Source organism: Alexandromys fortis, unplaced genomic scaffold (assembly GCF_014885135.2).
Source record: "Alexandromys fortis isolate MF-2015 unplaced genomic scaffold, M_Fortis_MF-2015_v1.1 scaffold_167, whole genome shotgun sequence".
NCBI classification, from domain to species: Eukaryota; Metazoa; Chordata; class Mammalia; order Rodentia; family Cricetidae; genus Alexandromys; species Alexandromys fortis.
The window spans coordinates 817,753-844,404 of NW_026068050.1; the positions used below are offsets into that span (position 1 = coordinate 817,753).

At 40.5% G+C, this 26,652-nt stretch overlaps 1 protein-coding gene across 8 annotated transcripts in view; it reads left to right on the forward strand.

The window, feature by feature from the left end:
- Window positions 1-26,652, forward strand: part of Peak1 (pseudopodium enriched atypical kinase 1) — a 209,258-nt gene that overhangs the window by 131,426 nt on the left and 51,180 nt on the right. For 5 of the 8 annotated variants that reach the window (XM_050119451.1, XM_050119455.1, XM_050119448.1 and 2 more), the window contains 2 exons: window positions 14,761-14,855; window positions 19,619-22,854. In XM_050119451.1, the coding sequence (XP_049975408.1) occupies window positions 19,739-22,854 (3,116 nt within the window). In that variant the 5' untranslated portion in view covers window positions 14,761-14,855; window positions 19,619-19,738. The remainder of the gene's footprint in view (window positions 1-14,760; window positions 14,856-19,618; window positions 22,855-26,652) is intronic. The other 3 variants (XM_050119453.1, XM_050119454.1, XM_050119452.1) reach the window with 3 other exon arrangements.

A 26,652-nucleotide genomic window follows, 5' to 3' on the forward strand; every position in this document is an offset into this window, starting at 1 on the left:
GGTAGAAACAGTTTCGTTTTTTTACCTAAAGCTATAAATAAGACCAGGGTGAAGCTCATTCCTGGCAAGCAGTCACTCTACCACTGAACTATGTTTGCTTGGCCCTAAGAAAGGTGATTTAAAAAATTTTTTACAGCTACTGTTTCCCAGATTTCTATCAACTCCATATGTTATATATTCTAAAAACTACTACTCAAAGAGTGTATGGTCTGTTACCCCAGACCTACTGAATCAGAATCTGCATTTTACAAGATACTCAGGTGTTTAGACTTAGTAAAGTTTAAAAAGCCTTTTACTAAAAGAGCACAAGTTTTCCGTGAACCTGCTGTAGAGCCTTTCCCTTATACACCTCGCAATTTAAGAACTGTTTTCAACAGTCAAAAGATGGTTCTTCATTGTTTTGAGTGTCTGCTTGTTTTAGAACTACCCTTTAGACGGTTGGAGGAGCAGTGATAAAGATCAAAGAGCATGCTCAGTGGCAGCTCGGATTGCCAAACCATCGTCCATGCCAGAAAATTCTTCTGGTAGGGCTCAATTTATTTCATGTCATCCTCTTGGTATTGAATGGTTCCATTCTCGTTTCTTTTTGTACTTTTCCATTTTTACCAACTTTAGGTGATTATTATAAATAGAATCATACAATGTGCCTCTGGCACGACACATTTTACAGATGCCACTTTTGCATAAAGCATGAGGTTTAGAGCCACACAGGCCGGGGTTCTCATATTAGCTCCTGTCTCCTGGTTTTATACCCCTGGGTCTCATTTCTCTCATCTGTAAATTAGAAAAATGATACCCGGCTGTTAAAAGGCTAGATAGTTAGCATTGTTTTCAGCATAGTGACTGTATTATCTCAGTGTTACTTCCTTTTCCCCTTCCCTGGAAGTCCAGTTACAATGCCCTATAGAAGTACTGCAGTGGGTGCTCTGTTCTTTGCAAGTTTGTACTTAGAGATACATTGTAGTTGCTAACAATGTATCAAGTTTAAGCAACTCAAGACTATTGTTACACGTTTCAGAGAACAGATTCCACCACTCTTTTTTTTTTAAGGAAAAGTTTTTTGTTTTTTTTTTTAATCTTTTAGAAAGGAAAAAGCTTCCTCCTGTAGTAGGTGGGAACAAATAGAGAGACTGTGCAGAGATGAGAGACCTTGTAACACTCAGTCCTGACTTGGATGTCTCTGTCAAATCTCTCCTCTCAGAGCTCAGAGAACCCTGTGGAATAGGAGGCAGAAAGAATGTAAGAGCCAATGAGAATAGAGGACACCAAGAAATAAAAGCCTTCTAAACACAGCCGGCCTGACAAACAACTAAACTCCTAGATTGTGGCAACATGGACAGAGCCTGCACGGGTCTGTAGCGGATAGTATCCAGATGCTGAGAGAAGCAGACAAAGCCCACATCCCTAGCCCAGAAGCTATCTCCACTTGATGCCACTAGCAAATGAAAAACTAGTTTTCTCCAATAGAGTCTCACCGGGAATACAAACTGATCTTAAGGGCAGGCCTCATACCCAGCAGTAGATGCCAACACAAAACCAACTCTATGGCGTCTTCAGATGTTCTTTACCTCATGATGCTTCGTCAGGGCTTCTTTTGTTTGTTTTAAACCTTACAGATTGGTGTGTGTGTGTGTGTGTCTGTGTGTGTGTCTGTGTGTGTGTCTGTGTGTCTGTGTGTGTGTTGGCTTCTGGTTTCTTATATTTATGAGATGCCTATGTATATGAACATGTGTATCTCTGTGTCTATATATGTTTCTAGTACTTTTTCTTTGGCTCTTTTGCTTTTGTTTTATATTATTATTATTATTATTATTTAGATGCCTGTCTGTTTTCTAACAAGAGACAAATAGGATGTAGATTTGGTTGGGAGGGGAGGTAGGGAGGACCTCAGGAGTTGGGGGAGAGTAAACCATAATTAGAATATTGTATGAAAATAATCTTTCCAATAAAAGAAAAACAGAGGGGGAAGAAAGGAAAAGAGTACCAATTTATTTGTGCTACCTTTCAAAATCTTTTAGTCTCCATGTTGCTTTAATATGTCACACCTTTCTCCCCTACTCTAGTCCCCTTCCTCTTCCCAAATAACCCCTCTTCTGCGTTCAGGTCTCTTCCTTGTTGTGGAGTCTGCCTGTGAGAGATAGATTAATCCCTTTTCTGTTGGCTGTGATACTGCACCATGGCCAAGGCAGACTAAGGAAATGAGTTTATTTGGGCTTATGGTTCCGTGGGGGTTAGAGTCAATGATGTTGGGGAAGTGTGGCAAGCAGGCAACAGGCACAGTTGGGGCAGTAAGCATGAAGCAAAGAGGGAACAAACTGGACATGGCTTGAGGATTTAAACTCTCAAAGTATATCTCAGAGATATACTTCTGTCAGCAGGGCCACACTTCCTAATCATCCCCCAAATAGCTGCACCAGCTGGGGACTATGTTCAGACATCGGAGCGTCCTAGAGACGTTCTCATCCAAACCACTAGAGAACATGGACTAGGTGTCCCTGTGTCTGGCCTTTTAGTTTTCTTCCCCTCCCTTAACATCATGATCTCTGAGTCAAAGGACAAATTCTTAAAAGAGGTTTCATCACTGCCTATTACACTTTAAGGCCTATATAGTAACCCCAGATTTTATTATATAAACTGATAGGCTTTCTTTCTTAATTCTATTGCTTCTCTATTTCCAAATAGCATTCTTTTTTCTTCCCCATGAAAAAATATCAGTCTTATTCTTTTTTTAGGTTGAAAGTACTGCAAGAGGTGTAACATATTCTGAACATTGTCCTTTCATTATTTTATTGTATCATCAGAGAAAAGTTAATTCAGTGTCCATTTTTATCTTAATATATTCATGGCCTCTTTCCAAGGAATTTCAGGCACCTTGGAAGTAGCCTGACATTTAGCCAAAGGCATGAATGACTAATTTGGAGTTGCTTTAAAAGACAGAAGCAGGCGTTGAATATCCAACCACAACTATGCTAAATGTCACACTTAGACCACACTGGTACCCAAGTGCGTCTGATTCATCTGCTTTTTGTCGGAGTTGGTATTTATTTTTGACTCCAGTGTTGTTTCAAATCAGACAAAGCTTTAATATTAATGCAGTCTTCTGGTTGGAGCTGGCTGTGCCCTGAGAGTGGGCAGTGTGCTCAGCAGCCACTCTTCAGTTCAGTCAGTCACGTCCTCTGTGCTCAGGGGGCATCGTGCTTGCTCGCTCACTCCTTCCTTCCTTTGAAGATTTATGGGATACTAACCAATTGCACTTTTCACGGTTATGCAGTAGATTGTTATCAGGATAGTTTGGAAGTTTTCTGGTCCACTTACATTGCCGTGAGTCGTTGCTTATCCTTCATCCAGTCTGGGGTCTATTTCCCAGCAGGGTTCCTTTTTGTGTTTGAACTAAGATTTATGATTGGTTTTTACTGAGTTTTATCTCAAAATATTAGGTTACTTTTTTCTTAACTATGTTTTCATTTTATTTTGTGTATATGGGAATTTTTATTGTGGTTTGCCAGCATGTATGTTCATGTACCACCTGCATATCTGGTACCTGAAGAGGTCAGAAAGAGTCAGCTGTGCTGGGACTGGAGTTGCAGACGGTGTGAGCCGATGCGTGGATACTAGGGATCAAGCTGACATGATCTCAGTGAGCAGCCAGTGCTCTCAATTGCTGACCTATCGCTCCAGACCCAGAACAGAAGATCCTTACTTTTAAAACCTACTCGCATGCTGAACAATACCCCCCAAATATTTTGCATTTAAATTGTCTAATATGACCAAAACTTTTAAAGCAGTGGGTCTATCAGAAATTATTAAACCGTAGTAATGGAATTTTTAAAGATTATTCAATCATTGCACAGAAACCTCATCATAAAAATGTTTGTGTCATTTTTACTTTTAATTACATCCAAACTAATTAAATTCTTCTTGAATGTTATATAAACCCTACCTCTCGATTTTAAGCAAGAGCCCAAGGAAAATAATAAAATAAAAATTGCCTTTGCCACTAGGGACGTTTTTTTCTGGTCTGTAACTACAAATTTTGTTTCTATTATTGGCTTGCCCTCTCCTAAGGATTCTTTGGGGGTAATCCTTTCATTTTAAGCAACAGCCATTGCCATACATCCTAAACAAGCACCAGTATCTCAAAATTCTGTCTTCTAGGTTTAGTTTAGAAGGCAGTGTATGTAGTTTCAAGGTACATTCCTAAATCATAATTTTTATCATAATCCCTAAGTTCTCCAGAGGGATCATATTTAAACTTCTTCAGTTAGGTTCTCTTTGAGTTGACTTTTCAAGGAGCAAATTTGCTCTTACCATTTCCTTATTTTCTGTCGATGACTAATGTTTGTCATCGATTGTTGTGTGCCAGACGATAGACTTGCCTCAAGGTACCTTTTCCATGGTTTTGTCTGTGCCTTGCTGCCTCCTTACTTAGCTTGCTGCTCAGATTTTGATATTTTTAGCAAACCAGAAAGCATCGTCTCCTGTAAATCTAGGGAGACTTGAGCAGTTTTCTGTTAGAATGTGTTTGGAATGATGGTGACAGAAGGTAATATGAAACAGAAGAGTCATGAACTTCAGGAGCTAAGAAAACAGAAAACGCCACCTATGGGGATTCTTCCTCTTTCCAAAAGAAATCCTCCGAGTATTTTGAGACCTACCAATAGGTTATGCACGTCCGTCCAAAGCAAACAGTATCTGGGGACAACCCACGCATGGCAGCCTGTCATGCAAGATTCCCCTGTACATGTTATTCCGTTAGTTGGTGGTGCTCTAGTTCCCACTACCTGGCAGACAAACTGAGGAGGAAGGGAGGAAATGACGAACACTATTTTTCTGTCTTTCTCTCATTGTCCCTTAAAAACAACTTTGATGAGTTTGGAGGAGCCTTCTCTACAGCAGAAAACTTGTAGACCTGGTATATTTAGCTGGCTCTTGCTTAAGAAGATTAAGTAGATTATAGAGGGATAGCAGGGCTCATGGCTGCTTAGCATAAAATATCGAGTGATCTAGAGGGAAACACAAGGGTGATGGTGTTGCTGCTGCATATCATTGTGGAAGATACTTGCGAGCTTCCCCGTAAGTCTGCACCTTCCGTGGGCGCACATTTACGGAGCGGCTTCCTCAGGATAGAGCGTCAGGAACACATGTCTAATAGGTGCATTCATTTTAATATGCTCATTCATTGAATAGTCCTGATTAATTAGTACATGTCACCATCTGGTACTTAGTGAGACTATTCATTTTTTAAATGTTGAAATTGCAGGGAATGGTGCACACCAATTAAAATCCTTTTAACTGGATTGTGTTGGTATAAAGTATACGTGTAGGAGGACTTCATTGGAATTCAGCATGCATCTCAGGGTGCATGCATCAGCCTGAAGTCAATTAGAACAAAGAAAGTCAAGAGAGGGGAAAATGAAGCAAGCGCTGTCCTTTTTATAAATGTGTCTGCTCCTGTGCTAGGCTTTGCTTGTTTCCCCTCTCACGTCTCTCGGCTGTCCTCCCACTTCTGTTTATCCTGAGATTTTCTGTCTCTCACTCTCCATTGTTATCTTCCACATCCTCATCTCCTCTAGTCATTCACACATTAAGACAGGAAGGAGCATGGATGAGTACTTTATGTAAGCGCAATAAAAGTCTCTCTCTCTCTCTCTCTCTCTCTCTCTCTCTCTCTCTCTCTCTCTCTCTCTGCCTTTGGAGAGACTGTGCATCAGTTACCAAAAAATTTTGGGGCTGGAGAGATGGCTCAGCAGTTAAGAGCACTGCTTCCTCTTCCCGAGGTCCTGAGTTCAATTCCCAGCAACCATATGGTGGCTCACAACCATCTGTAATGAGATCTGGCGCCCTCTTCTGGCCTGCAGCAGACATATGGGCAGAACATTGTATACATAATAAATAAATAAATCTTTAAAAAAAATTTGGCTAACTTTTGTTAAGTTTGAGATCTTTAATATTAAAACATTTTAATTAGAATAATCACTTAGTGCTGCTGTGAACTGATTTTATACAAAATACAATTTGGAATGCTTTTTTCTCCTATTTTTTAAAGTCATTCTAATGTGTTTATTTTATAATCTAATAAATGTAAATAATAAAACCATTTGTATGAAAATGTTTCCAAAACACATTCTCACTTTTCATGTTTTGTTTCCTGTTAAGCATAGCATACAAAATATAATTTAATATTTTTGCTGCCCTGCTATAGTTAGTGTCCACATCCAACACAATGCTATTCTAAAATATAATGTCATTAAGAGATATAGGACTGTTTACCCTGTACTGAAGTGCTTGTGAATTCTCAAGCTTGCTTTTTTCCCCATCTGTTATTGGTAGTCCCTTGTCATTGTATGAATACTTCTGTCTTCAGTAAACCCAGATAGCACCACACCACTTACTTGTCTGTTTAAGAACTGAACAGTGCCATCACTAAGTGAGAAATGTCTCTTGCCTTCAGATACCTAAAATAATGAGGAAAGGAAGTATACAAATAGCCTTGAATGGCATGTGATAAGGATCTAGGGAAAAGAACAGTTAATTCTAAGAGGAAGATGAGCCACTTCATGGGGGCGTTCACTTTGCCTGGGTCTGTAGTTTTGAGCAGGTGTTACATGAGTGGGAGGATGCTTTAAGAAGTATTGGGAGCATTCGTTACATTTTATTCTGTGGGATTCAAGCGTATTGTATAGACAGCTGAGACCTCCGTATGGTTTTATGGAGAAATAAGGTACTAAAGAGCTCTTTTAGAGGAATTAGGAAACAGCAACATATCGTCTCAGTAGTCTATTCAAAAGGCAAGTCTGGGACTCATGTGGCTTGCAGGAGGTGGGGAAAAGAAGAGGATAGATTCGAGAACTAAGATTTGGCCATTGATTGAATATTACACGAGAGGGACCATTCAGAGTTGACCGAGCCTGAAAGCTTTCCAGTATGTGAATCTGCCAAGGACTGTGTAGCATGGAGGGAAGCTCATCAGCTGTCTGAGGAGACAGGTCTATAGGTAACTGGACACTGGTGTCCAGCGCTTCAGAAGACAGAAGCAAGAGGGATAGACTATGGGACTATTGCACCCTTAGGTATTTGAAAATGGACACAATCACAAAAAAGATAACTAGAACCCTTCCCCCCTTTTATATTTCAGTGCTAGAAATCAAACCTAGCACATCACACATTTAGTTAGGTAATCACTTTACCTCTGAGCCTTAGCCTTTGTATTTATTTTGTATGTGATGCATGCATATATAATATACGTGTGTGCACGTGAGGGGTACAGTCTTTGTGGAGGTCAAAGGTTGACTTTGGGTACCAGATAACTATTTCCATACCAGAAGTGCTTATTATAAATGAGAAATGGTTATAATTGTCTCCAATTAATAAAAGACTGATTTCAACTTCTTTTTGTCTTAAGTTTATTTGAATAATTTCAGAATTGTATTTAACCCAAATTTACATGTATATAATGTTTAGAATAGATTGTAAATTTTAGAAAAGATTTAAAAGTATTCATATGCCCAAACAGCCTATTGATTATCTCTTTTTTATTTGTTTATTTTGTTTTTTGAGACAGGGTTTCTTTGGGTAGCCCTGGCTGTCTTGGAACTCGCTCAGTGGACCAGGCTGGCCTCAAAGTCACGGATCTGCCTATCTCTGCCTCCCGACTGCTAGAAGTAAAGGTGTGTGCTACATGTGCTACTTGGTCTGAGTATTGGAAAAAGACCCAGAAGGGCAAGTAGCATGTTTGTTTGTTTTTTTTTTTTTTTTTTTTTTTTTGAGTGGCAGGGTTGTTGTATATCTTCATTTTCTGATATCTTTTATAACATAAAGAATTAAGTTCCTCTTTATTCAAAAAGAAGATTAGGTCCATAAAGCATAGGTAATCTGAGCATTTTGAATAAACTTATGTAGGTAATTAGTAATGTCTTAGAGTGTTATTTGTGTTTCTAAGTGTTCTTGTAGTGGTGGGTTGTTAAAATAAGAATAGAAATGATACCAGATGCTCTGATAACCATAATAGCCGTTAGCATAGCCTAGCACTTCTTTAGACTGGTGGGCGTCCTGCCTGTCACTTGGCATTCTAAGAGACATTGCTCTTTCAGAGTTCAATGATGTAGACCACCAGCAGCATTCTCAGTGATGAGAACGAAGACCCAGCATACTTTGGTGAAGATGCTTTAACTTTTCTTCTGTCAGATTGTTCCTAGTCTATTAATATCCAGTACCTCCCCCACCCCAAAAAAAATCCAAACTGTGGCTGTTTTTCTTGAGGAAACCTGTTGGCATTTTTTTGTATCCATCTGGAGTGCTTAAATCCTCTGGTGACAGACAGCTCCTGTTTTTCATGCTCCGTCACTGACCCATAACTTCAGTTCCTGAGCCCCAATTTTGTGTTTGTGCTTTAGAGGATTGTCACTATTTCCCTTTCATTGTCTCTCCTTCCACTTCAGCATCCTGTATATTTCATATTACTGTTACTGTACTCAAGGTTAAGCAAGTTTGTATGAAACATAAAGATGTGTAGTCATTTACCTGGTTTAGGATGTGTTTGATATCTCCATTTAGAGCATCAGTTCAATTTTGTTGTTGTTTTGTTTTGCATTGCTTTTTCCATTATTTTCTACACTTAAAGATGTGTAGCTTGTGTTAGCTTGATTATCCACAGCTTCATTGTGTCTCCTGGGAAATCATCCTGGGATTTGACCTAGAAGGACCTTAGTGTCATCGTTATCCCTTCTTCCCCAGTGCCCCATTGGTTGATAAATCTTCACTACTTTGCCTCTCAAATCAGGCCTCATCGGTCCCACTGCCTCTGCGTTAGTTCAGGCTTGTTAGAGATGTGCTAGCCACATTGCTTCCTACCCGCCATGTTTCTTTCCCATTCCTGCCTTCATTCTTACAGCACACAGTAGTGCATACCACCGTTGCCCAGAAACCTTTCCAGATATACTCTGATGGCATCTTTTGAAATTGATGCACAGCACAAGTCTGAAAATGGGTTGTTAAATTTGTTTTGATTTTTGTTTGTTTTTCATTTAGGTTTTCTTTTGGGAAGGCAGTTGCAAATAATTTGGAATAAATTTTCTGTATGGAAGCAATAAATAGTAAATACATTTATAAGTCAGTTGAAACTCTAATCCATCCAGGGTCACTGAAGCCTAGCAGTAGAGTTAGGACTTAGCAGTATTTCTGGAGAAGTAGCTTCCCAAATGCCCCGTTTTTAAGTCAAGATGGAGTATGGGTACACTTAGATGGGGCTGTAATAGATTACTGTCCTTTATATATCTACTGGATACAGATTTAATAACAGAAAATAGCTGATGTTTACCAGTCAGCCAAAGAATTAAGCATTTTGTTATTTTATTTCATTTTCATAAAACCTGTCAGTCACATCCTTTTATAGATGCTTAGCAAATTAATAATGTGAATAAAACCACAGGAGAAATTCTTACCTAAAATAAAATAGTATTATTTTTAAGGCACTACTTTCTAAATTTTGGTAATTTATAAATCTTCTTGAGTTAAAAAATTAGTAACTATATATTTCAGCATTGATATACATTGTAAAATTTTACTTAAATACAAACATGGAATTAGTTATGAATTCTATATTTATATTTTTCTTTTAATTATAAACCAGACAGGTTAAAGTTACATACAAAAAGCCTGATGAAATACAAATTAATATAATATGGTAGACAATGCTTTATTGAAAGTAAATTGGTTTTCATACTGAATATAAACTGCCTGCTACCTCAGTTTTTTTGTAGTTTTCATTAACACTGGCTTACTTTTTTTTTTTTTTTTTTGAGACAGGGTCTCATGTAGGCCATGCTGGCCTCCAGTTCACTATGTAATTAAGGGTTATCCTAAATTTCTGATTCTACTGCCTCTATCCCCCATGTGTTAGAATTATAGTTATCATAGCACCATGCCAAGCTTGGTCCTCTTAGGCCATATTTCTTTCTTTCCTTTTTCAAGACTTATTTTTAACTATGTGTTTATTCCTGTGTATGCATGTGTAATGCAAGGTGTTCTTGAAGGCCAGGTGAAGTTATAAGCAGTTGAAAGCTGCCCTTGGGTGCTGAAAACAAACTCAGATCCTCATGAAGAGCAGCAAGTGCTCATAACAACTGAGCCATCTCTCCAGTCCCTTCCTAACATACTAAAAATCCAACCTTGGCACAATAAATACTGATTATATTACGATGTCATTTTTGTCTTCACTTGGAACTGATGAGTCATTTACATAAGGTCTGAACCTGTTTTTCCCCTTCTTTTTCCTTATAATAGTAGTGTGCTAGGTGCCAGCTCACATTATAACCACAAATGTACACACAGACCTACAAATAATGTTTATATGCTTTGTAGTTGTAAGTGGCAATTGTAATGGCCCAGCATTTATGCCAATGTATGTGCAGTGTATGTGTGATATGCTCATGTGTATTGAAGCCAGTGTGCTCTTTGGTGTGCCTATGGAGGCCAGAAGTTGACTGTAGGTGTGACGCTCTATTGTTCTCCATCGTGTGTGTGTGTGTGTGTGTGTGTGTGTGTGTTTAGATAGAGTCTCTCACTGAACCTGGAGCTAATTGTTTCAGCTAGGCTGGCTAGCCAGCAAGTTCCAGCCATCAAACCTATTCAAACAGTGCTGAGGTCACATGCACAAACTGCTGCACCAGTATCTTATGTGGGTGCCACAGATCTGAACCCAGGCTCACAATGTACAGCAAGCACTTTATCCTCTGAGCCATCCCCCAAGTTCGTGTGTTAACTTAGACAGATTTTACTTTCCACTCAATACTAACCTGTTCTGAGAATCACAGGACCTTGAAAAATACACCCTGGGTCCCAGTTTAGGAAGTACTCTTTCAGTACATTTTAAAACTTGTTGCAGGCAGTATTTTCCTAATAATAAATTTGTATTTCTCAAAGTACTGTGTAGTTCAGACTTTTGATTAATTTAGCATTTCTTCTTTAAAAGCTTAAATTAAATGTTCTATAGAACATATTGTTTACTCTGAAGAAAATTTTAGTTTAGTTGGAAATATAATACCACCTACCAAAGTACAAGTCACACTAGATAATGAAGTTTCCAGAAATGGTTATATTGCTAAAATCATAGAAGTGGGATTTCTTCTTGTAGAATAATCGACTCTTTTTTTCTTCCAAATTTTCTTTTCCCTTTGCTTATTTTTCTTCCTTTTAAGTAGTCGTCATCTCTCTTCTCCTCATTCCTTTTCTTGTAATTTACACACAACCTGTCTTCTCTGTCAGCGAGACTCCCTAATTTAATGCTCAGCCCAGCTTTCTCCGCTGGGACAGCAGTGGGAGCTGAATGGAGCCATTTGAACCACTTGTGCATGCATGGCTTACATTCACCCGTGCTGCCTGTGCTCTGCTAGCTCTGTGTGACCTTGGGCAAATCCCAGTTCCTTCATCCTAAAAACAAGACAAATAATATGCTCATCACAAGGTCTTTGAAAATTGTGACTCTTTGTGGGCACAGTGACTCCATGTCTGTTACTTACTAGAATATATTCAGCATGTTCTTACTTAGGGTCTAGTTTTTTCTAAGCAGTTCATTGGTGCAAATAACAGAAGGACATCGCACAGTCCTGTCTTCTCAGGACTTAGATATTTATAGTATGGTATAATATAATAATATTTAGGGAATCAGTAAAAACTCATCACAGAGGTTACATCCAAACAAGGTCATGAAGGGAAATAGTCTTGGCAAGCAGAACAGTATCAGGGGTCATTCTAATCTAACCAGAAAGAACAGTTCATGAACAAGACAAAATATGGAGCCCTTGGCTATTATTAATAACAGTTTAACTTCTCTAATAAATGACCTAAGAAAAGGTTTGATGAAAGTTTAGAGAACATTTTGATACTTTAATAATAAAACTAGTTGCTATCAAGTTATAAGTAGGAGTGATACTAAATGTATTTGACTGGTTCGTCAAAGAGAAACTTTGACGCTGAGCTGGGACCTAGCTGCATTGCTGTGTTGTGCTGCATTGCTGTGTTGTGCTGCACTTGCTGCTCCTCACTTCTTACCTGGGATGACTACCTTGTGGTAAGACCAGCACACTGCTGTGGTTAGAGCAGCTGGGGGTGGATGGGCTTCATCATCTTGTAATAGGGCATTAAGGTATGCAAATTAAGCATGTTTTACTTTGATCTCTTGTTTAGGTATGACAACTTGGTATCTTAAGAGCTTGCCTATTCTTGTGGTGGCCGGGAACTGTGATGATGATGATGATTGTAGTTGTTGTTACTGTTACTATATCATCATCATCAGGTCAGGTCTCAAGGTCCTTCTCATAGGATTTCTATTTGTGTTCCACACTGAAGCTGTCTTTCACCTCCTGCAGACTTCTTCCAGCAGCTTTACTCCCACTTCCTCTCCCTCCCTTTCAGTCATGTACCAAAGGTTTCTGCCTCTGGTAGAATGTCTGACAGCAGTTTTCAGTGTGGAACAAGGAAAGGTTGGGAACAATGGCGTGCTATGCTTGTCACATTTTCCTTTACTTTTTTATATATAAGTGAACCACATATCCCATTACGTATCCTAATGAGAATCTTGCTTTATAAATTTTACCCTGGAATCCTAGAGACTGACTACTGTGAGCCGAGTGTGGCCTAGCTCCTGTGTACGGCAGCAGTGAGGATTCGTGTCTTTGCCACCATGGAAATGCGACAGATTTTAGAGAGAGAGAGCTAGTGCCTTCAGGAGGTGCAGGATTGAGGATGGAGCTTAGCAGTCCATTCCCCATGTTCCTTTAGGATTAAGAGATTTCCTTTGTTACCTTTAAAGAATGCGATGTATGTGGTGGTTAATAGACCACCTACACAGTCCCTTTTTAAGGACAAGAATTGTGTCCTTCTTGAGGCGCTCTCGGTCTTGACGCTGGCAGTTTAATCCAAGCTTGAAATCCAGCATGAATTTGGTTGTTTTTTTTTTTTTTTTTTTTTTTTTTTGTCAAATCTACTTGAAACAGTTGGACAAGAAGCAAACTAATTATAGTCATTGTGGAGCAGCAAAGAGCATAAAGCAATAGGAGGTTCTTAAAAGGCCTTCATGATTCAAAGTGAAATCAGCCACTCTTGAATAGCTTTATCTTGTAGCTGGGAGGATTTCATCCTGAAAGTTATGAAACGGAATTCTAGGTCATGGGATCCTAGCTAGCTTCTGGGGGCAGCTTCAGCCATTAAATTCTCCCCATCAACCAGTCCATCTAGAGGATTTGCTTTAGGATGATAAGGACTTGTGTTTGTTTTGAGCCTGTGAAGGTCTTATGTGCTGTCACAGCCTCTGTAAGTTCAAGTGTGTATCAGTCCTGTTGAGTCTGGACACTCTTCCCTTGGAGTCATCCCAGCACTGAGAAGGAGAAGTGGACACAAGTCCCACCCCTAACCCCGGAGCCATTTGTGTAGGTATCTTGGAAGGGAAAAATCAGTTTTCTCCAGTGGGATGCTTTTTGGGTATATCACCACACTCGGAGGCAGGTCAGCATAAAACAGAGTCCATGGGGTTTGGGATTTTTTGAGAGGGTATTTTTTGTTTAATTTTGGTGGTTTTTGTTTTGTTTTGTCTTGTCTTACTGAATTTTATTTGATTTTAATTTTTTGTTTTATTTTTAGAAAGAATAAGGGAAGGGGGAAGGAGTGGGAAAGAACATAAAGTTGGGTACGTAGGGGTGGGGTGGATTTGGAGGAAAGGGAAATATGTTCAAAATACATCGTCATGAAAATTAAATAAAAAGATTGTAAGGAATATACGAGCAGTTGAGCTTTGCTTACCAAACACTGCATTTTAGTGTTCTGTGTCAGACCTGTTCTAGCAGATAAGTAGCGGGTCCCAGCATGCACCATTGTGTTTCCCTGTGTACGTGCTTCAGGAGACACTTTTCCAACGCCTCAAACATAACTTTGGTGACTCAAATTTCCTGTTTGGCAAGTGGCATTGTTGAGCGGGAAAAACTGCTAGGTGTTATCGATTGCCCGTTAAGTCATTCCACAAAGGCATTAAAGCCGGAGGATCGTGCTTTGGATGGACCTGCATGTGGTATAACTTCTTTCTCTAAGAGCCGGCATTGCGTTAAAATAGTTTTGACAGCATCTTTAACCGAACATCTTTGTCTCCAAACATTATTAGTGTTTAAAATGAAGCCCTCAAAATCCAGGTTTTGTGGCTTAGACAGCAGCTCCATCTGGTGCTTGCCGAAGGTGTCTGCTCAGTTCATTTCTTGGTTCTATGGCAACATAAATGCAGATGGACACAGAACTTTCAAAGGAACGGCCACTCCAGGACGGGTTTCTAGGGCAGAGAGTGCTGATATGAGCTAGTTGTGTTCCTGATGAATCTCATTTGTCATTTTATTAATGTGATAGCTGCTAATGAATTCCACAGCCATCTTTTGATTAACTTTCACTCAGAGTAGGAAATTATTTTTCATATTTATTAATCTTGGGGGGGGAAATAAAACAATGTACTACTTATAAAGAAAATATGAATAGGTTAGCTTGGTTGGCAAGATATCAGGCAGGATGTCTTACTCTTGTTATTCAACATCATATGGTGCTAAGTACATAGAACATGTTTAAAACAAAGAAAACTTGGTGACTCACAGGAAATGCCTCAAGTTACTGATAGAAATTAATTCTGAATAATAGGATTTCACAAGGATTTCAATAGGATTTCTGTTTTTATTCTAGCATTTTGTTGTTCTTGTTTTTTACTTTTTGTTGTTTTTTTTTAATTCCCAGGAAGTCTTCACTAAACAAAAGGAGGAAAACTAACGACAACAGAAAAGAAATAGCAATTTTAGGCATATAATCGGGTCATCGAGATGGCTCAGCAGGTAAAGTTGCTTGCTGCTCACCCTGACAGCCTGAATTTGATCCCCAGAACCCTCACAGGTGGGAGGAGAACCTCTTGTCCACACATCATATAGATACAGTTATAAACAAAACATAGATGGTGTAGCCTTAAGTCTCGGGTCTCCTAAGCTGTAAGCTTAGGAGAGTCTTTTTTTCCTGGTCTTTTGACCCACGGGTTCATCAGGCAAAAGGAATGAAAAGAGGGCTTTGTCAGTTTTAACATTCAAAGATTTGAATTGTGCTATTTTTTCTTGCCTTTTCTGTTTCCTATTCTTCTCTGTAATCCAATATTATCATTCAACATTATCTCCTTCCTCCTGTCTTAAAATCAAGAAGTCATTTCTGAATCTCCAACTCTTCCCACCCAAACTTTTCCAAAGAGTTTCCACCATTGTTCCATCATTTTACTCTCCAACCCACTACCGTCTGGATTCCATCCTTACTACTGTCTCCATGCTAAGGTGACTGATGAGTCTCTCCCATCAAGTCTAATAGGACACGTGAGTCCTCGTTTCCCAGTACCTCTCAGCAGCATGTGAAATAGTTGTCTTCTCTCTCCGGCTTCTGCCTCATCGTTACCTTGAATGCAACATGCTTTTTTCTGAGAGAAAAAGTTATGTTCTTTTCCCTGGTTCACATGACAAACCGTAGCCCAGAAAATATCTCATTGCTAGCAGTCCCAAGCAGATGAGACTCCTGTGTTCTAGGTTGGTAAAATCAACAGCCTGTTTCGTTGTATGCAGGCTCCCAGAGTCTGTACTGACCATCCTCCTACAGAAGTCAGGCCTCTTCCAGTGGTACAGTCTTGGTAAACACCCGTACACATTGTTGGAGCACATAAGCTCCACCTTAGCACCTCCTGACTCTTCAGAGTCCAGCTGTTCTCTCTTCTGCTTTTCTGTGCCTTCCCTGATGTGGTGCCACACCCTGGGCCAGATTCTCATCAGATATTGACATGCCTATAGCAGCGTTTTAAAATGTTCTTGTCTTTCGCTGGAGAGATGGCTCAGAGGTTAAGAGCATTGCCTGCTCTTCCAAAGGTCCTGAGTTCAATTCCCAGCAACCACATGGTGGCTCACAACCATCTGTAATGAGGTCTGGTGCCCTCTTTTGGCCTGTAGGCATACACACAGACAGAATATTGTATACATTAAAAAAAAAAAAAAAAAGAATATTCCCGACTAAAATGTTCTTGTCTTTCATTCTTTCCTCCAAAGTCCATTTTCGGTCCAGCCCAAACTGTCTTTTTACAGCTCAGGTTCATTGAAGTTTAACTTACATATAGTACTGAAGTTTTGTGAGTTTTGACAAATGTGTACAGTTACATAGTTACCACCATAGAGCATTTGGATCGCTTCCAGGTTGTGTCTGTAAATCTCTGTATACTGGTTGTGTACTATATTTAGTATTTAGTGTAAATAGAAGTTTTCATTGTTTCTAGTAAATACTGAAAAATGAGATTGGTAGGTATCAAGGCAAATTTATGTTTAACTTTACAAGAAACTGCCAAACTGTTTTCCAAAATGCCTGAACCATCCAAGTTCCCATAATTGCTCCACTTGGTCATCTCCCACCCCCACAAACATGCTCACTAATCATTCCACTAAATTCATAATGGTGCATTATTATGGTTGAAATTTGCATTTCTATATGACAAATGATATGTAGAGTCACATGTTTATAAGCTATAAACTGCCTGTATATAGTTGTGCTTTTTGTTTTTGTTGTTGTTGTTTGTTTGTTTTTCTCCTTGAAAGCCCACCACTCAGCTCCCAAATAAATACATGAAGATTTATTCTTTCTTATGAATGCCCAGCCTTAGCTTTGTTTATTTTCTTGTCAGTTTTTCTTAACTCAAATTATCCCATCTACCTTTGCCTCTATCTAGGCTTTTTATCTTTCTCTGTTCTTTATGATTTTATTTCTTACTCCATTGCTAGTTGGGTGGCTGGGTGGCTAGGTTGGTTGGCTAGGTTGGGTGGCTGGGTGGCTAGGTGGTTGTGTAGCAGGGTGGCTAGGTTGTATGGCTAGGTGGCTAGGTTGTGTGGCTGGGTGGCTAGGTTGTGTGGCAGTGTGGCTAGGTGGCTGTGTGGCTAGGTGGCTGGGTGGCTGGGTGGCTGGGTGGCTGGCCCCTGGTGTCCTCCTCTCCCTCTCCTTTTCTCACTCCTCTCTATTTGCCTTTTCCCCTTCTCTTTATTCTCTGCCTGGCAGCCCTGCCTGTCCTTTCTCCTGGCTAGCTATTGGCCATTCCACTCTTCATTAGACCAATCAGGTGTTAGACAGGCAAAGTAGCAGTTTCACAGAGTTAAACAAGTGCAGCGTAAAAGGATCCAACACATCTTTGCATCATGAAACAAATATTCCAAAGCATAAATGAATATAACACATCTTCAAATAATATTCCACAACACCTATATATAAGCATACATCTGTGGCAGTGTGTCTTCTAAAATCCATCTTTTGTTTTCTCTGGATTTGAACTCATACTCCCAAGCCCTCTGTGTTTTAAAGTGTTTTTTTTAATTAGATAGAATCTTGTTTTACTAGTGTGTATGTGTACTGACCCCAGAGCATTGTGGGTACTACACAACCATCCTCTCATGAGGTATATCCCAATTCAACATTTTTTATTTTGATGGGATACAAGTAATCATTTCAGTTTTTTCATATATTTTGTATCAAATCACTGTACTTTTGTCCAACCTAAGACTAGGATTACTGTAGCTTTATACTATAAGTCTTGAAATTAGGAGGCTTGATCCTTCCAACATACTTCATGATCATTCCAACTAAAAGCATAGAACTGCAGTAGTGTTCTAAAGGTCTGCAGCACTGCCATGAGCCACATAGATCTTTAAAACCAGTACATTTAAGCATAGTGTCTGTTCCTTACCCCAGACCTAAAGAGATGACTGAGACATAAACTATGATTTTAAAGGAGTATAAAAGCTGGTGTGCAGACAATTAAAAATGAAAAGCCTATGGCTCCGGAGATGACTTGGTCAATAAAGTGCTTGCCCAACAATCATCAAGAAGGGTGTGGTGTCATGTCTATAAGCCCAGTGCTGTTGGGGACAGCAACAGACATATCCCAGGAGCTTGCTGACCAACCAGCCTAGCCAAATTGGTGAGCTCCAGGTTAAATGCAGGACCCTATCTCAAAATATAAGGTGGAGAACAACTGAGAAAGATACCAAATAGCATCCTCTGGCTTCCACATGTACATGTATACACACTCAACAATATCATCCTCTGTCTCCCATATGCACATGTGTACATACTCACAATAGCATTCTCTGGCTTCCATATGCACATGTATACACACTCAAAATAGCATCCTCAGGCTTCCACATGCACATGTGCACACACTCACAAATGCTTACATGCACCATATACACAAGGCAGGAAGGGAAGGAAGCCTTTGTGGAAACAAAAGAGGACTTCAATAATCCAAGAAGAAATGAATAGCCCAATTAGATAGAATAGTAAGAGTTGATTTTCAAAATGCAGCATGGATGCTAAGAGGCATGAATCCCATCTTACAGCTCAGAGGTTCTAATACCTTGTTAAAAATGCAGATTCTTGATTTGTCCCCAGATATTGACTAGGTAAAGGTTAGAGTGTTTCTGCTTCTAACTTTTATTCACCTGGCAGCCCCCAGCATGCACACTAACTTAGAAAGCAATGCATAACGTAAGACTGACCAAGAATGCCTTGTACCAAGCTAATTATTAGTAAGGAGAAGATATAGTTTCATCCGATGATGTAGTAGAACTGTGAGCTCACCTGAGATTAAAATGCAGGTTTCATAGGTCTGGGGTTGGACCTAAAGGAACTTTATTTCTAGTAAGTGCTTCTCTGAGAATCACACCTGCAGTAGCAAAAGAAAACAAGGTGGATTAGAACGGTATGAGAGTACAGCCTCCCTTCATAACCTATCCCAGTAATCTAGACCAGAGATGACGAGTATGGGAACTGCTGGCAGTGCCTGGCAATGGCAAGAATGGGGGTCCAGTGAAATGTAAGGAGATAAAGTGGAAAAGCTAACTTAGAGAGTAACATTCAGAGTTTAAAGTAAAGACAGAGTTGCTGTTTATGGTATGATGCATAGTTGTCTAGGCAGATGGTGGTAACATTAGCTAAAATATAAAATAAAGGTGGCTTGGTATACGAAGGAGGACTGGTTAGAAGAGATACATTGTTTAGAGTTGAGAAACAGAGTAGACAGATGGGGATTTTTCTAATGCATTGAATTAGAAGAGTCTATTAAGTAGCTGACATTTTAAGGGTGGATGAAAGAAGAAGAACCCATAGGGAACTAAGAAATGCTAAGCAGAGATTGATTGGCACAGAAAGAGCAGTATCAAAGGCAAATCTAGGGGGTTGGGAGTGTGGCTCAGTGATACATTTGCCTAGTGTGCTTGAGGTGCAGGTTCCCTCCCAGCACACCCACCCTGACTCCATACCACACACACTAAAGGAGGCCACAATATTATTTCCATATATGTATCAAGCCAAAAATTGTGCATACTTGTATGCTACATAAAATTATGGTTAGAAGGCTAAGTTTCCAAGACACTGATTAACTAAAGGAAAATTATAAAGCCCCCAGATTAGTTTTTTTTTCCTCAATCTTTTGAAGAAAAGTTTAAAAGTAAAACTAGTTATTTTCCACATCATTCATAATGGCAGACCTCATAGTGCCTTTTGCACTGAGATTTCTTTCTCTCCTTCCCCCCCACAGATTGATCATACTTAGAGGAGCTGCTGTAACCACACACGGAGGTGAAAACTAACAGATGCAAATGCAAGTCTTGCTATGCGCTGAAGAAACCGCATTGTCTGTGAAGTTCTATTTTTAAAAATGTCTGCTTGTAACACCTTCACAGAACACGTTTGGAAACCCGGCGAATGCAAGAATTGCTTTAAACCTAAAAGCTTACACCAGCTTCCTCCAGACTCTGAGAAGACACCCCTCACCCATGGTAATGTAAAAACTAATGCCAACCATAGTAACAACCACCGTGTCAGGAACACCGGGAATTTCCGGCCCCCTGTGGCTAAGAAACCCACTATTGCTGTGAAGCCCACTATGATGGTAGCAGACGGGCAGAGTGTGTGTGGTGAGCTGAGCATCCAAGAACACTGTGAGAACAAACCTGTCGTCCTGGGCTGGAACCAAAACAAGACAGCTCTGAGCCAGAAACCACTTAACAACAATTCTGAAGGCGATGCTGAAGGCTTTGGCCATGCCCCCCAGCAATGCGGCAATAATGACAGCGCAAAGAAGATGTCCAACAACAACAACGGACTCACCGAAGTGCTGAAGGAGATAGCGGGTCTGGATGCCACGCCTCAGATGAGAGGAAACGAAACAAACTCCAGAGAAACATTCCTGGGAAGAATAAACGATTGCTACAAACGATCACTGGAAAGAAAGATCCCACCAAGTTGCATGACAGGGAGCATGAAGGATTCTCAGGGCAAGCACGTGATTCTGAGCGGGAGCACAGAGGTCATCAGTAACGAAGGGGGCAGGTTCTGCTACCCCGAGTTTTCCAGTGGAGAGGAGAGCGAGGAAGACGTGCTTTTCAGCAACATGGGAGAGGGGCACGAGAGCTGGGACGAGAGCGACGAAGAGCTGCTAGCCATGGAGATTCGCATGAGAGGGCAACCTCGCTTTGCTAACTTCAGGGCTAACACTCTGTCTCCTGTTCGATTCTTTGTGAGCAAAAAATGGAATACGATCCCATTACGTAACAAGTCTCTGCAGAGAATCTGTGCTGTGGACTATGATGACAGCTATGATGAAATACTTAATGGCTATGAAGAAAATTCTGGGGTCTCCTATGGTCAAGGAAGCATTCAGAGCATGGGGTCATCTGAGTCCACATCGCCAGATTCCTCGTTTACAGAGGAGTCACGTTCTGAAACAGCCAGCAGTTTATCTCAGAAGATCTGTAATGGGGGGCTATCTCCTGGTAACCCAGAAGAGTCTAAAGACATGACAGAAACCGAGTCTAGCTATGAAAGACCTCCTGGTAAGAATGAGGAGAAGGACTCATCACTAACTTCCAAAAGCTCAGCAAAAGTTCCAGAGACACACAAAGCAGTCCTTGCTCTCCGCTTAGAGGAGAAGGATGGCAAAATTGCAGTACAAACTGAGAAGCCAGAAAACAAAGCCTCTACAGATATCGCTGGCCAAGCAGTCACCATCAGCCTCGTCCCTGTAGAAGAACAGACAAAGCCATACCGCGTTGTGAATCTGGAACAGCCGCTGTGTAAGCCATATACTGTTGTGGACGTGTCGGCAGCCATGGCCAGTGAGCACCTTGGGCGCCCCAAGATAAAAGGCTCATCCTCTACTCCAAACTCTCCAGTAACATCACCTGCCTCGGCACCAGGACAAATGAATGCCCATGTCAAAAAATCCAGTGCAATCCGATACCAGGAAGTGTGGACTTCCAGCACCAGTCCACGACAAAAGATCCCTAAAATTGAATTAAGTACTGGGGGAACTGGGCCAAATGTCCCTCCAAGGAAAAACTGCCATAAATCAGCACCTACTTCACCCACGGCTACAAACATTTCCTCCAAAACCATCCCTGTTAAGTCACCTAATTTATCTGAGATAAAATTTAACAGTTACAACAATGCTGGGATGCCACCTTTCCCCATTATCATTCATGATGAGCCATCCTATGCCCGGAGTTCCAAAAACGCTATTAAAGTTCCCATTGTTATTAATCCAAATGCGTATGACAATCTCGCCATCTACAAAAGTTTTCTGGGAACAAGTGGAGAACTCTCAGTGAAAGAAAAAACCACAAGCGTAATAAGCCATACTTATGAAGAAATAGAAACTGACAGCAAGGTGTCTGATAACGCCACTAACAAGCTCCCAGACTGTCCCCAAGCCAAAGGCTTTTCCAACAGCACAGAGCGTAAAAGAGGCTCCGTAGCTCAGAAGGTTCAGGAGTTTAACAATTGTCTCAACAGAGGTCAGTCTTCTCCACAAAGGAGCTATAGTTCCAGCCACAGCTCCCCAGCAAAAGTCCAGAGACCCAGTCAAGAGCCCGCGGCCAAAGCAGAAGGCATTCAGGGGTCTCAGGTGGCAGGCAGCAGGGGCAGCACCAGGGAGAAAGCAAGCGCTGTGCTTTGTCAGATTGTGGCTTCTATCCAGCCCCCTCAGACTCCTCCAGGAGCACCTCAGTCTAGCCCTAAGGCTTGCAGTGTGGAAGAGCTCTACGCTATTCCTCCAGATGCAGATACTGCAAAAGATATACCGAAAAGTACACCAGTCCGACCCAAATCTCTCTTTACATCTCAGCCCAGTGGGGAAGCGGAGGCACATCAGACCACAGAAAACCCTACCACTAAAATTCAGAAAGATCCACTCGTGAAGCCAGTCACTTCCCCTCCCTCCAAATTAGTGACCAGTGCCCAAAGTGAGCCACCACCTCCCTTTCCCCCACCACGGTCTACTTCCTCCCCTTACCATGCAAGTAATCTTTTGCAGAGGCATTTCACCAATTGGACCAAGCCAACCAGTCCTACCAGATCCACAGAAGCTGAATCAATCTTGCATGCTGAAGGCAGCAGGCGAGCAGCTGATGCAAAGCCCAAACGTTGGATATCATTTAAAAGCTTCTTCCGCCGTCGGAAAGCAGATGAAGAAGAAGAGAAGGAGAAGGAGCGAGAGAAAGGGAAGCTGGTGGGCCTGGATGGAACAGTCATCCACATGCTGCCGCCGCCTCCGGTCCAGCGCCATCACTGGTTCACAGAGACGAAAGGGGAGTCCAATGAGAAGCCCGCCATTGTCTTCATGTACAGGTGTGACCCTGACCAAGGCCAGCTCAGTGTGGATCAAAGCAAGGCCGGGACAGAGAAAGGAAGAACAGAGGATGTGTTACTCCAGGACTCAGAAGAGAAGAAAAGCAGCCATTCTTCTCCATCTCGGATCCCTGACAAAGCTTCCAGGTATGTAAACTAAACGCATGGGGTGTAGGGAAATAGTAAGGTATTTTAAATACATTTTCAGCTGCTAAGTTTTCTTTTATATCTTTTAAGATTGCACAAGAGCCATTTCCATTTATAAGTAGCACTTGGTGGTCATTATCCATCTTGATAACTATTTTCCAAGATCACAGTATTATTAAACTGATCTCACTGCGCTGAACAAGGCTTATGTCCCTGAATCTCCAGCTGAAGTAACGCATCGGATTCTGGTAAATGCAGGGGGTTTCAACATAGAAAGGCAAATCCATAGCACTGTAATATCAATGTATAATATGTTCTGGATGCTGATATGGTAGAAGGAAGAAGAAAGTGAATGTTCCTTTCCTCATATGCATGAAATAAAACTCCAAGCAACTCTTTAGAGCTTTTACCAAGTTGTTATCCTCAGATGTATTACTTTATCTTAAATGAATATTTAGTTTTTTATTGGTGTCTCTTTTCAATCTTCTTTTTAAATGTTTGGAGAAAGTATAGAGCAGAGAGTAAGCAGTTTCTAGGTTGTTTTTTTTTAAACATGTAGCAGAAATAAGAAAAGCTGCTATACTGATACTGAGAATAAGAGGTACACCCCTCGCTTTACCCAAGGAGGTTGTGAGTTCTCTAGGCATTGGCTTTCTTTAATACTTCAGTAACCCTTTCCTGATAACATACTCTCTGCATTGTAAGTCCCAGGTGTTTTTCTCAGATCCTACTAAAACCCTATAAATTGACTGCATTCATCAGATAAGGAGCTAAAACTAGAAAAGAATTGACCAGAATCATAAGTTAGTATTTAGAAGAACTAGAATTCACATCTTGATCTGTCTCACTTTAGAACCTGTTTTCTTCCTAAAATGCTACATAATTAAAGAACACGATATCAAACAAAGGACTAGAGAAGTAACCCAGCAGTAGAATGCTTACTTAGCATGTGCAAGGACCTAGCTTCTATCCTGGTGCATGTGTACATGCGTGCACGCACACACACACATGCATGCACACATGTATGTATGTATATATGTATATATATTCTTTTATTTATAGAAATGTTTACGTGTAGGGATGCTGTTTTTCTTGTTACTAAGAAAGAGAATTACAGACCAATCTCACTCATGAACATTGATGCAAAAATACTCAACAAAATACTAGCAAATCGAATCCAAAAACACATCAGAAACATCATCCACCATGATGAAGTCGGCTTCATCCCAGAGATGCAGGAATGGTTCAACATATGAAAATTCAGCAACATAATCCACCATATAAACAAACTGAAAAATAAAAATCACATGGTGATCTCATTAGATGCCAAAAAAGCTTTTGACAAAATACAACATCCCTTCATGATAAGGTCTTGGAGAGAGCAGGGATATAAGGAACATATCTAAACATAATAAAGGCAATATATAGCAAGCCAACAGCCAACATCAAACTAAATGGAGAGAAACTTCCAGCAATCCCACTGAAATCAGGAACAAGACAAGGTTGCCCACTCTCCATATCTATTCAGTATAGTTCTTGAGGTCCCAGCTAGAGCAATAAGACACCAAAAGGAGATCAAGGGGCTACCAATCGGAAAAGAAGTCAAACTTTCTTTCTTGTTACTATGATAGAAAGTCAATTAACTGCCAGTTAAACAAGTGCATTTAGCCAAAGTTTGTGACAAGTAGAATTTTTTTTCGTCCTTATTCATTTTAGTCTTGTTCAAGTGCCCCAAATACTTCATTCTTCTGAGGCATCTTCCCTCCTGACACACAGTAAACTTTCTCTATCCAGCTTGCTCTCCTCTCTGACAAAGATAACAACTTCTGACTGATAGGATAGATTTTCTCCCCAGTTTCCTCTAAAAATATATACGTGAAAATGAACACTCAGTGCCTGCAATTTTCCTACCAAAGTGCCAGGAAGTTTTCTACATGTCCTTGACTAAAGTGATCCTTTCACATACCTACGCGTAGTTGTCAAAATGCTGGCAAGTCCCGGTTTCCCCTAAATTCATATGCTAGCAAAGCTCCTAGAGGAAACACTGCTTTCCAGGAGGACCAGCCTTCTTATCGGCTGAATCTTATGCTCCCTTCACATCCTCAGTGAGAGCCTGTCATGCTCCAGTTGTGACATAATGCATGGATTTCAGATTCCTGTTTCATTTAGAAAGAAAGCCACTTAAATCGCACATGGTTAGAGTTGCCTAGGAGGGACTAGCACATAGCTCTTGCAGATCAATAAATGATTGTACTCCTTTTTAAGTATGGCTGTGGTAAATGTATCCAGACCTTGGAAAACAGCCAAATAATGGTTTAGCCTTTCTTTTGTGACTCTTTCCCATGGCTATACTATACTATATGTGGACTTGAGGCAACCCAAGCCCTCTGTGTGGCAGACCCCTTAATATTGTGTTTTTAATTTTTTTTATAAAAATATCCATGAATCCAAATGACACAGTTGATTTGCTTCATCAATACTAAGATTTGACTGTTTCACAGTTATCCAGAGGCATGTTAAAACGCACTGCCAGGTTCCTCTTCCAGGGTTTATATGTTGCTGTTTTCTGGTTTTTCCACATAGGGTTTCTGTGAGTAACCTTGGCTGTCCTGGAACTTGCTTTGTAGACTCAGAGATCCACCTGCCTCTGCCTCATGAGTGCTGGGATTAAAGACATGCGCCGCCACCGCCACCACCACCACTGGCAGCTCCCGGGGTTTCTGATTCACTTGGTCTGAGATATATCCTGACTTTGCATACCCAACAGGCTGGTGTTGTTGGGCCACACTTTAGAATCATTAACTACTGTTTTAATGGAACATAAATAAAGCCGTGATTGGGATACTAAACTGTTCTTAGAAGCAAATTTGAATTTTCTCATTTCACAGCGTCCCAGAGTGAGTAGAAAAAGAAGTATTCAATAGGTTACTTTTAGCCTTGTGGAAAGTTTAAAGCATGAATATGTATATTGAAAACTATACTCCATTTGCTTTTTAAATAATTACTTCATTTACTTGGATTGTCATTGATATTTACTTGAAGCAACTTTGAGAGGGAAAACACTACAATCAAATGTCAACATTTGTGTTTCTGGCTTGATGGCAGTGTGATTATTAAATTACCATCCCTTGCCTGGGAACACACAGCTAAAAGAAATGAAGATACCCTTTTCCTATAAGTAACTAAAGATGCCCAATCCAAACTGTCTGGAAGAATGAAGAATGAAAAATACCCTTCTGGTATCTAAACTGCAGGGCCTGAAAGATGAGAGACTTGTAGAGCCTTTCATTGTGGTATTAGACTATTCCCGACATTTGTTTGGCTGTTCCAAAGACATAAATTGAATATGTGCCATTAACCTTAGAACAAATAGGGGGAAAGACATTGCTGAAATAATGAACTCAGATGTGACTTCAGCTTTGACTCTCTGGCCCTTCAATGTATAGGGCCATAGTGATACTTATCACACAGAATTAGTTTGAACATTTCATGGGACTAGATAAAATAGGCTGCCTGGGGTCTGGCATATTAGATGTTTAAAAGTGTTAGTAGCTCCTCTGTCCTCACTGTGGTAAGTGCTCCATGCTCAAAATGATAAAGTAGCACAAAACACCTAGTGGTTAAATTGGCTTCCAGAAATGAAATTGGAACCAGATCTTAAAGGACAAATAAGAAGGTTGAGTATGGCAGCATGTATATGTAATTCCATCAGTCAGGAAGCTAGGGCAGCAAGATTGTGTGTTCAGGGCCAGCCTGGTCCTCCCCCCCCCCCCCCCCCCCCCCCCCCCCCCCCCCCCA